The sequence below is a fragment of the Mercurialis annua genome, linkage group LG2 (genome assembly GCF_937616625.2).
Source record: "Mercurialis annua linkage group LG2, ddMerAnnu1.2, whole genome shotgun sequence".
Classification (NCBI taxonomy): Eukaryota; Viridiplantae; Streptophyta; class Magnoliopsida; order Malpighiales; family Euphorbiaceae; genus Mercurialis; species Mercurialis annua.
The window spans coordinates 3,342,645-3,352,521 of record NC_065571.1 but is presented as its reverse complement, the minus strand read 5'-3'; the positions used below and the strand labels follow the sequence as shown (position 1 = coordinate 3,352,521).

At 33.5% G+C, this 9,877-nt stretch overlaps 2 protein-coding genes across 2 annotated transcripts; one reads left to right on the top strand and one right to left on the bottom strand.

Annotated features, from left to right (window-relative positions):
• The first annotated feature begins 936 nt into the window (after positions 1–936).
• On the top strand, positions 937–3,496 carry LOC126670243 (protein DEHYDRATION-INDUCED 19 homolog 7). Its single transcript, XM_050363925.2, has 5 exons — positions 937–1,225; positions 1,308–1,444; positions 1,885–1,962; positions 2,588–2,847; positions 3,215–3,496. The coding sequence occupies exons 1-5, from the start codon at positions 1,156–1,158 to the stop codon at positions 3,321–3,323; spliced, it is 654 nt and encodes a 217-aa protein (XP_050219882.1). The 5' UTR covers positions 937–1,155; the 3' UTR covers positions 3,324–3,496.
• Positions 3,497–4,591: 1,095 nt separating this feature from the next.
• Positions 4,592–8,598, bottom strand: LOC126669954 (uncharacterized). The gene is made up of 5 exons (XM_050363604.2): positions 7,789–8,598; positions 7,296–7,507; positions 5,607–5,889; positions 5,326–5,503; positions 4,592–5,215 (listed from the first exon to the last, which is right to left on the bottom strand). Exons 1-5 carry the CDS (start codon positions 8,113–8,115, stop codon positions 4,959–4,961), a joined length of 1,257 nt encoding a protein of 418 aa, XP_050219561.1. The 5' UTR covers positions 8,116–8,598; the 3' UTR covers positions 4,592–4,958.
• Positions 8,599–9,877: the final 1,279 nt, after the last annotated feature.

Genomic DNA, 9,877 nt, shown 5'->3' with positions numbered 1-9,877 from the left:
TATTATAATTATATACTTAAATATCCTTGCTAGAAAAAAATGAATTTTTTATACAATAAAAAAGGCAAAGGCCTAAACAAAACTAAGAAACAACATTCCTCTCGTAAGATACTCCGTGTTGAATCCACGACAAAACGCTGCTAGGAGGTGTGTCATGAACTGAGACCCCGGTCTCATTCTCGATACCTAAAGAAGTTAAGTGATCAAGATCCTCATGTAATATTCTGCATCTGCTGCCTATTGTATCTAAAGTTAAGTGTCGTTTATTACGTTCAACATTCGTATGTAAACTCTTATGCATAATCAACTAGAGAAAATGCTTACTTCACTTAGTACCATGCCATTTTTTTTTTGATACAAGAGGAGTGGCACCCGCCTAAACAGAATCAGTTCACAATACTACGCCAATACGAGACTCCATGACGATCATGCATGATCCACGGCACAAGGCTACTCGGAGGGCATTCATGCTCCTCCATGCCAATAGAACTACCAGCCCCAACTCCAGCCAAATGGTCTGCCGCAAAATTACCTTCCGTATAAATGTGACGCACTTTGACCTCCCAATCTCTCGCCAAAAGGCCTCGGATAGCAAACAACAGATTAGAATACTGCCATTGCCATTGCCATTGCCAAACCACCTCCCAACAAAACTCAACATTACATCAACACGAACTAGCAATAGTTTTATATGTCCATAATAGCCCGGAAGAAGACAATCCCCAATAAATTAAATCATTCCATACTCACTGAAGTGGGTATCAATTTTTTACAAAACAACAAATCTCAAAGAAACTTTTAAAGAGAAGACAAATCATAAGAAGTAGGGACCATTTCTGCAATTAAAAGCAAAACGAGGCCCATTTATGCAATTAACATAAAAACAAAGCCCATATTTGCAAAACAACAAATTGAATAAAGAAAACAGAAAACAGAAAGCAAAAGAAAAACAAAAAAGAAAGAGGGAACACGTAGCAGAGGAGTTTGGTAGAGAAGAGTTTAATTGTTCCCAATTTCCTTCTCCTTTCCTCTCCATCTTTCCGATCCTTTTTAGGGTTTTATAATCTCCACAAAATTGCAAATTTGGCCCTCCCATTTTCATTTCTACCAATTAAGCACCGACAGAATTTCAAATTGTAAAATTTGAAACATTTTATGGCTTCTGATTCATGGAGTTCTCGCCTTTCAACTACCACTTCTTCACGGCGTTACCTTTCACGATCTGGTTGGTTCGCTTTCTAATTTTACAATTATTTTTTTATATTTCCGAAAATGCCCTGCTGAGTTTTTTTCTTGTGGATTTTTAGATCTGTACGAGGAAAATGAAGGGCTAGATGATGACTTGAAAGCAGAGTTTCTGTGTCCGTTTTGCGCTGAGGATTTTGACGTTGTCGGACTTTGCTGTCATGTTGATGAAGAACATCCGGTCGAAGCTAAAAATGGGGTATTTATGTAAAATCTATTCATTTTTTATTTTGTAAATTTAGGTTCTTTTTTAAATTATTGTTATTTTTTTAAGTTTTTGATAATTTGAATATGAAAAAGAATTGTTTTTTAAAAAAAATTTAATTTGTAATGTGGAACACATTAGTTTAGTTAATGAACTATATTACTAGTGCTAAGAGATTGTGAATTTTTTACTTGAATAAGCTTATGTTAAATGATTCGGGTTTGAATAGAATTAAGTGGTGTCCGTAAATTATGGGTCGTTACGTTCTTTGATGATTAAAGCTTGCTACTTTGGTGTTTCTAACGCTTGCGGAGGCTCACATTTTGGGTGGTTTTTTTTTGCTTGAGTAGCGGTTTTGACGATTTCATGCTTATAGTACTGTTTGATGATGGTTTTGCTTAGGTGCCCATTGCTGATTAAATTATTTGTTGCAGGTATGCCCAGTCTGTGCTAAACGAGTGGGAATGGACATTGTTAGTCATATTACTATGCAACATGGAAACTTATTCAAGATATCCTTTATTGCCTACTTTCGTGTTGTTTGGTCTATTGTTGTAGGAGTCTACACACCCTTGCTTACATTTCTTGATTTTTTCAGCATTTGTTAAAAAAACTTTTTTGACATTTAGATGATATCTTCTATAATTCTTGAACCATGATGGTCTTGTTACTCTATAATTTTACTGTTGAATTCTTGGTCTTCCATAGTTCCTCTGGCATTTAAACTTTTTTTTGATGTAGTGTGCGTCACGATCAATTAACTCGCAACCATTTTAATCAATTAAGAATAATACTCTCTATTTTTTTCGGTCAATTAACTCCCAATTGTATAAAATGAACGAGTTCAAGAACCACAATGACCCAATTTATGGGTGAATTGACCTAAAATATTGTCCCTAATTGACCTAAAAATAGAGAGTATTGTCTTGAATTGATTAAAATGTCTAAGAATGAGTTAATTGATCCCAATGCCCAAGTTTAGGGACTGCAGTGCCCCTCTGTTCTTTTAACTTCAACCTGTACTAGATATTGGTGTCTCTAAAGCCAGAAATCCTTGAAAGTTTCAGTTGTTTGGTTTTAGTTTCTCAATTTCAGCTCCTTTATTGGGAGTCTATGTGTTCCTTGACTTAGCATTACGTGCAGCGAAGAAGGAGACTGCGTAAGGGGAGCTCTAACTCGGCTTTTTCTCTATTGAGAAAAGAGCTGCGGGAAGGAAGTTTACAATCCCTTCTTGGCGGATCATGTTTTATTTCATCTTCTACCACAGAACCTGATCCGTTGCTTTCATCTTTTATATTTAATCCGCCTACCCCCGATGAACCCCTGAGCATACAGCCTCTTTCATCAGTTGAAGCAGTCTCTCTGAAGGGAAGCACAAATGAGGAGTTTCGAGAAAGGTACCAACAGTTGTACTTTTACATTTATTAACCCACAATGCAAATATTAAAAGTTGAACCACTGTAATAATTAGGATGATATTGTTTTAAACAATAGGATGACGAGTGATGAATCAGTCTGATATTCTCTGAACATTTGTATATTATAGGTAAGAAAAACATTGCTACAACTTCAAACTTATAGGTTTTATGGACTAAATAAAAAACCGTTTTCGAAGATTTCGTGACAGTTAATAATCATTACAGGAAGATATTCAAGCGGATTACGTTTTTGCGCCAGATTACCTTAGCTGCATCTGTGGCTGTCTTATTTATTTATTTAGTTATTCATGTTTAAAGTTTCTAACAGGCTTCTTTTGGATGACAGGAAAGTTCAACAGTCGCTGCTTTCGGGCAAGGACCAAGAGGAGAAGTCTCGAAGGTGCAAATTTGTCCAGGGGATGCTAATGTCTACTATTCTCGACGATGAAATATGAATGTTGGGAGGGTAAATTTGATGTAATTATTAAAATGATAGGAGCGGGAGCAGATGCGAAGAGGAAATATGTTTCATTTGCAAATCATAAGTAGTTAGGGTCAGATGATCTTTGTATTAAGCTGTATTTATAACTTGTGCGATTATTGGAAAGATGGAGGCACTTGTCTATTACTTGCTTTTTCTTTACTACTTATTATTAGGGTTATTTCTATATAAATTAACGACTTTTAAAAAAGTTCGTAAATATATACATCGTGACAAATTGATAGATTGATTGAAAATTCAGTGAGAATTAATTAATGGTGTGTAAGCTGGAGTTGGCCACACCAAAGATACAAAATGAATTGTTTTGACATTCAACTATAACAACATGAAATTTTTAAAGAACTCTCTATTAGGCAGACCTTATAATTTGTGCCTCCTGATCATATCAGAAAAAAAATACAAAATACAACTAGTTTAAATACAGATACAGTCAACCTTTTAATGATTAATACACATGATGGATCAAAAATTTATTAATTATTAAAATTATTAATTTATTGAATTTGTATAAAAAAAAAATATAGAAGATATTTTAAAACATCTACATTAGTAGACCTAATATTAATATTATATTATAAAAAAGCTAACTAAATACATTTTACAATCACTAAATTCAAAAGAAATAATTTTATATTCAATTTAAAAAATATTAATTTGATATTGAACCGAAAAATAATTATCAAGAAATTATATTCAAAAAATAAAATAATTTTTAATATCTTTTTATAATAGAGATGCTTCACTTACTTGTACTTGTTCATCTAATAACTTCTCTTGAAATTTCTCAAACGGATAAGAAAGTCATAATTTAATGGTATTTCAGCTTCCACTTTATGAATTAAGATTAGTATTGCCTCAAATAAATTATCAATTGTTATATATTTCTTTAGAAAAATCTCTCTAATAATTAATATTTCTATAGAATATATTTTAAATTTTATTAGTTATTAAATAATAGAATTATTAATTATCCGACGTAAAACGAAGTTGGTTCACTCATTTTTTTATTGATTATTAAAATTATTAATTTATTGAATATTAACTATTAGGGGGTCTACCGTATTTGATTAATCATACATGTTTTTTGAGAGAGAATCCAATCACACTCATACTACAAAAACCATTTTCATTTCACTGGATGTAACAGCAGAAATATGAAACTAGTTGTATTATAAAACTGTTAGTACAAGCATACGAGTAATGATACTATAGAAACAAGTATATACAAAATTTGGTAATTTTTCTTTTTCATCATCGTCCGACAAACTTATTAAAACGTTCGTAGAAACCTAAAGTTCTGAGGCCAGGAAAAACTGTCCACAGGACCAAACACCATAATGACTACCAATCACAAAGCTTCTTCAACGTATGTATCTCTTAAAACATTCAATTCCTCACATAAAAGCCAAAACCAAACCATTATTAGGCTGTTAGGTAGGGCTACATTTTTTTTGGGAGTCAAAATAACTTTAGGCTGAGAATCAATGATCATCCACTGCTCCGTCAAGTCCCAAAACAGCGATACCAAGCTTATGCCCGTATTTGTTCTCCATTTTTAGGTTCATATATGATGCAGTGTAATTTCCAATCACCTCCAGTTCGAGTTGTGGGAGGTAAAGAACATATAATCAGGATGGTTTACTTGCAAAAGCCGAAGCCAGTTGTCAGCAGCCCTCAGCAGCGAGTTCACTTTCTGACATTCATACACTCCGTTGGGATTCCAAAACGAAACTTTAAACTTATAGGAAGCAAGACCAAATGTAGCCAGTGGTAGTTTAAATGGCATGTCCGTACCAGGAACCTCCCTACCACTAGAACCGTGAAGGAACCCGTCAGTATTTGGACCTGCGTCCAAAAAAAACACATTGAATGCATAAGACAAATGGCCAGGAATAAAGAGTTCACAACCACTAGCACACAGATATAAATATGCAGAGAGGGAGGAGTAGTAGTACTTTGAAAGGGAGTCGATAGAGAATGAAAGGTTAAAAAACATGCATCTAGATTCTGTAGTGTAGGACCCATGGGAATTCTGTAAATGGGATACCATGCAACAGACATCCAGCTCGAGGGCAATAGGTCACAGCTCCGAAGTGTCTTGAGTTCAGGAAAGTTGGATGCAAGAGCCACAATCTGTAAAGCATAGAGTTACTAGTTTTAGTCATAATGTGAAAATAAAAAAGAAGAGAAAAAAATCATGACAAACCCAATAGAATAAGTTTGATTATAAGCTTGCCTTGTCAGCCAGAGGTTCACGAGTAAATGGAGAAGCATGCTCCATGAATTCAAAAACAAGCCGACCTGGAGGGTTTGATACCTCACATTCATCACTAGATGATCCTCTAGAGGGTTTATTTCTCAGTGAGAGTCTATTCAAACTTTGACTATTTGCATCTGAAATGTTTTGCTGAGTCCAACGCCCCAAGACACCATTTACTCCTCTCTCTTCAACATAGTCACTGCTACCATCAGTACTAGACTCCCTGGACGATTCGACATCACTTTCCTCACCAGGCCTCCTGTCAAAGTATATTTTAAATGACAAATTTTTAAGTTAAGATGGCCAAAATGGAAAAGACATCAATACATTCCAAGAAACTAATGAAACAAAATTAATTTCAACGTTTTGGAAACCGTTAGAAAGGAAACACTTCTTCAATTCTATAAACATTCCAAGAAAAACTGTACAGTCCTATTGTTTTACTGAGCTTAAAGCATAAAGGCAACATGGCTCACTAAAAAGCTTTCCATGCTTACCTCTTCAGTTCTACTACATGGGACAAAACAAGAAATGCTACAAACACTATCACAAACCAAAATATTGTAGTAAAACACTTAAGCTTTTACATGTATTAACCTTTTCATTGCAGAAGAATAACCTTTTCATTGCAGAAGAATAAGTTCACATTCTGCATTGACTAAGTATGAGTACATATACAAAGCAATAAAAATATAAAGTATGACATATTAGTATACTACACATAGAAAAAGGTAATATGGAATATCAGAAAAAGGCACCGATACTAGGTCAGCCTGACCACCAAGTGTGCATATAACACGTATAGCATGTGCAAAAATACTCCTATCTAACGAGGCTGAGACTTGAAGTCGAAACACTTATGAATGGAATGCATCTTATCAGGGGATAGAATCCAAGTTAAAATACTACAAGCTTCTAACTTCCAAAGTAGCACATAATTATGTAACTGTATTAGTCCAGCAGAAAAAGAAATTATTCTTAAGGAAGGTGAAACAACAAATGGTTGTCGCAGATCCTGGCAAACTTGCATCCATGATAAATTTATGGAGCATAACATTGGTGATAAAAAGCACAAGCACTAACTGAGACTGATGTAGACTGGACTTACGAACAAAATTCGAGGAAAAAAGTATTAACAAACAGACACTGTAACATAAAGCTAATTTGTAGTAATGTTTTATGTGTAGCTGCAAGCCTGCAAAACAACTTTCTCCCAAAAATCGTTTGAACTACATATATAATTTCATTTCCCTCATAATGCCACGCATAAAATCTCATTTAGATTGGAAAACCATCCAGCAGCAGATATACTATTACCAGAGCACTGGAAGTAACAAGTTTACAAAATTGACTGGGAATAAACTGTGACTGCTCAAAACCCTAGATGTTTCAGCAAATAATACAAGTCTAAGAGTGAGAGAGGAACAAATATATAATAAATTGGTAAAGAACATATCACATCGACGTAAATCGAACAAACTGTGACTGCTCAATAACCTAAATGTTTTAGCAAACAATACAAGTTTAAGAGTGACAGACAAGCAAATATATAATAAATTGGTAACAAACATTCTGCATTGACATAAATTGATTAACTCATGTTAGGAAACATCAAGTACAAAGACTAATTATGAAAAAGCAGGAGTTAGACAGCCAATCACTCACCTAAGTCTCGGTGAAGGTCGTGCGGGGTCTATATATAACTGAATGCCAGATAAGTAAGGAACATAGTACTGTATAACACTTTCACTTCCGTTCAACAGAAGCGGAACGCCAGCGCCATAAGCACTCCACTCTTTAAAAGACTCCCATAAATCCCCCAAAACATAGTATGGTGGATACTCAGCTTGGGGATTCCTCCAATTCCTAATGCTCGTCTGTATATAAAATGTCTAAGAGTTAACAAATCAATCGAAAAAAACTAAAAGTTTTTCTATGAATCTTTAACAAATCGTGCTAGTGACAATATATAGACCAATTTAAGAGTAAATCCCAAATTTAAATTGAACAAAATTAAAGCATTAAAACCCTAATTTCTAGAAATTAAAACAATACCCACTATAACAGCAACCCAAAATCAGTCAATAAGATCAAGAAAACGATAAAATACCCTAAAAATTAAAAGAAACAAAAATTAAAATCTTGAACTAGAAAATACCTTATGGAAATGTTGAGCAGCAACAACAGGAGTAGTAAACTCCAAGAACCGATCTAAATTAGTAGAAGAATTATTACTCTCAATCCCGACCCGACCCGAAACAGAACAGTTAGAAACCACCGACGACGAAGACGACGATAAAGAAGACCCGCATTGATCGGAGTCTCCTCTTTTCTCCATCTCCGGCGAACAATTCTTCGCAATCACCGGCCTCTGCGGCGGCTGCTTTTGCTTCTGCTGCTGCTGTTTTTGCCTCATCCCCGGCGACACATAAAACCGATTCTCACCGCGGCTACGAGCGACCGAAACTCCACCGGAACCTGACATTGTGCAAGAAATGAAACCCGCGAAAGAATTTCAACAAAATTAAAGACCCAGTTCTTGATTTAAAGCAATAAAAACTTTTTAGTTTTTAGGTTATGGGTAATTTAAAAATCTGGTTTGATTTCAGTTTTGAATTCTTGATCAAATACTGTAGTGATAAAAATGAGCAAGTGAAAAATTCAGCGAAGACGAAGAGATTTTTTTTTAATTTGTTTTTAATAATTTTGATGTGGGGTGTGAAATCGAGGGGTAAAAAGGGAACGAGAAGAATCCAGAAAGGTATGTGTTGATAAACTGTTGAAAAAAATGTGGCTATTCGGGAGATATGTGTCTTTAATATTTGGATATTAGGACGATTTTGCCCTTTTAGATTTTTATTTTTAAATCAAGATACTAGGGTTTGCTTTTGGGGTTTTGTTGATTTGTTTTTTGTTTTGGTCAATTAATGATTGTAAATGGTAAGCTAGAGTAGTTGAGTTTTGAGATACTATTGTAGTAGTTGTGGCTAAGGTTGAAGTGGTGGCTTTGGTTTAGATTAGATTTGAGACCAATTAGTTTAATAAAGCCCAATTTCATTTTTATTTTCATTTGGAGAATATACTCTTTGGTTTATACCTTTTGATTCTAAGTGAATTATTAGTATATCAAAAGTCTCTATTGAATTTGAAGGGAAAGAAATGTTGAGGATTTAAAACATGTGTTTGAGTATCGGACCGACTGGTTTAATCGATTTGAATGTGAATCGGAGATCATCAATCTAGTCTGATCCTCATAAATAAAATCATGAAGTATAGTTCAACCGATTTGAACTGAAAAACATTACTAATTATCGACATGTTAAATAGTTTGTACAAATCATCCGGTTTTGATAACTTTGATTGTAAAATCCATATATAATAAATTTAGGATATAATTATAAAAACACGTGTTAAAAAATTACTTTATCTAAATTAAATGAATTAATTAAAAAAAACTATACTTACACTTATTTATTTTAGTAGCAACTTTATTTTTTTATCTTTTAGTATTTTTATTTTATTTTTAACGCATACAACTATAACTAATAAGAGTATACACGACATTAAACATTCAAGTAATAAACAATCTTTTATAATTTTGAACAAGAAAAATAACAGTATTTATCAATTTGGGACGAAATTAGTAATATGTATAATTATAAAATATTTTATCTATATAAGAGGATTAATTAATGATTAGATCGATTGAATTGTAAATTGATATTCATATACTGGTTTAGCCCGATTCAGTTTTTAAAATACAGTTTAAAACAAAAAAGGGGATTTTGTTGCTCATTTTGGAAGAAACATTAATAAAATAGTATTAGTTCATAGTAAAATTTAGATGATAAAATTAGCATGTTTTAGTATATTGCTAAACTTAATGTAGCAATTCCGACAAGAACATAGAACATGATGGTGTGAACGAGGATGATGCCACTACCGGTAAGATAGGATTACAGCAGCAAGAGCTACATTACATTATTCAACCATTGACGTGTTACATATCCACAAATACTCATGCCTGCAATTTTAAACAGCCAAAATAAGAAGAAAAAAAAACAATTTATTTCCCAATTTATACTTATTTATGGATTGGACTTGGAATGCCTCGGGCCGAATCCAACGAGTTCAATTTTTAATGAGAGATTTAGATATTTACCTAAAATAAAAAAATATTTATAAATTATACCTCATTGCGGAAAAGATAACAAAAATACATCACCATTTCAGCTGTTTTATGTATT

Coding starts and splice junctions, on each gene's coding strand:
- LOC126669954 (XM_050363604.2), bottom strand. CDS start 8,115: ATGTCAGGTTCCGGTGGAGTTTCGGTCGCTCGTAGCCGCGGTGAGAAT. Junction 7,508..7,788: donor CTGCTCAACATTTCCATAAG/GTATTTTCTAGT, acceptor TTTTATATACAG/ACGAGCATTAGGAATTGGAG. Junction 5,216..5,325: donor TCTATCGACTCCCTTTCAAA/GTACTACTACTC, acceptor TTTTGGACGCAG/GTCCAAATACTGACGGGTTC.
- LOC126670243 (XM_050363925.2), top strand. CDS start 1,156: ATGGCTTCTGATTCATGGAGTTCTCGCCTTTCAACTACCACTTCTTCA. Junction 1,226..1,307: donor GCGTTACCTTTCACGATCTG/GTTGGTTCGCTT, acceptor GTGGATTTTTAG/ATCTGTACGAGGAAAATGAA. Junction 1,445..1,884: donor CGGTCGAAGCTAAAAATGGG/GTATTTATGTAA, acceptor TATTTGTTGCAG/GTATGCCCAGTCTGTGCTAA.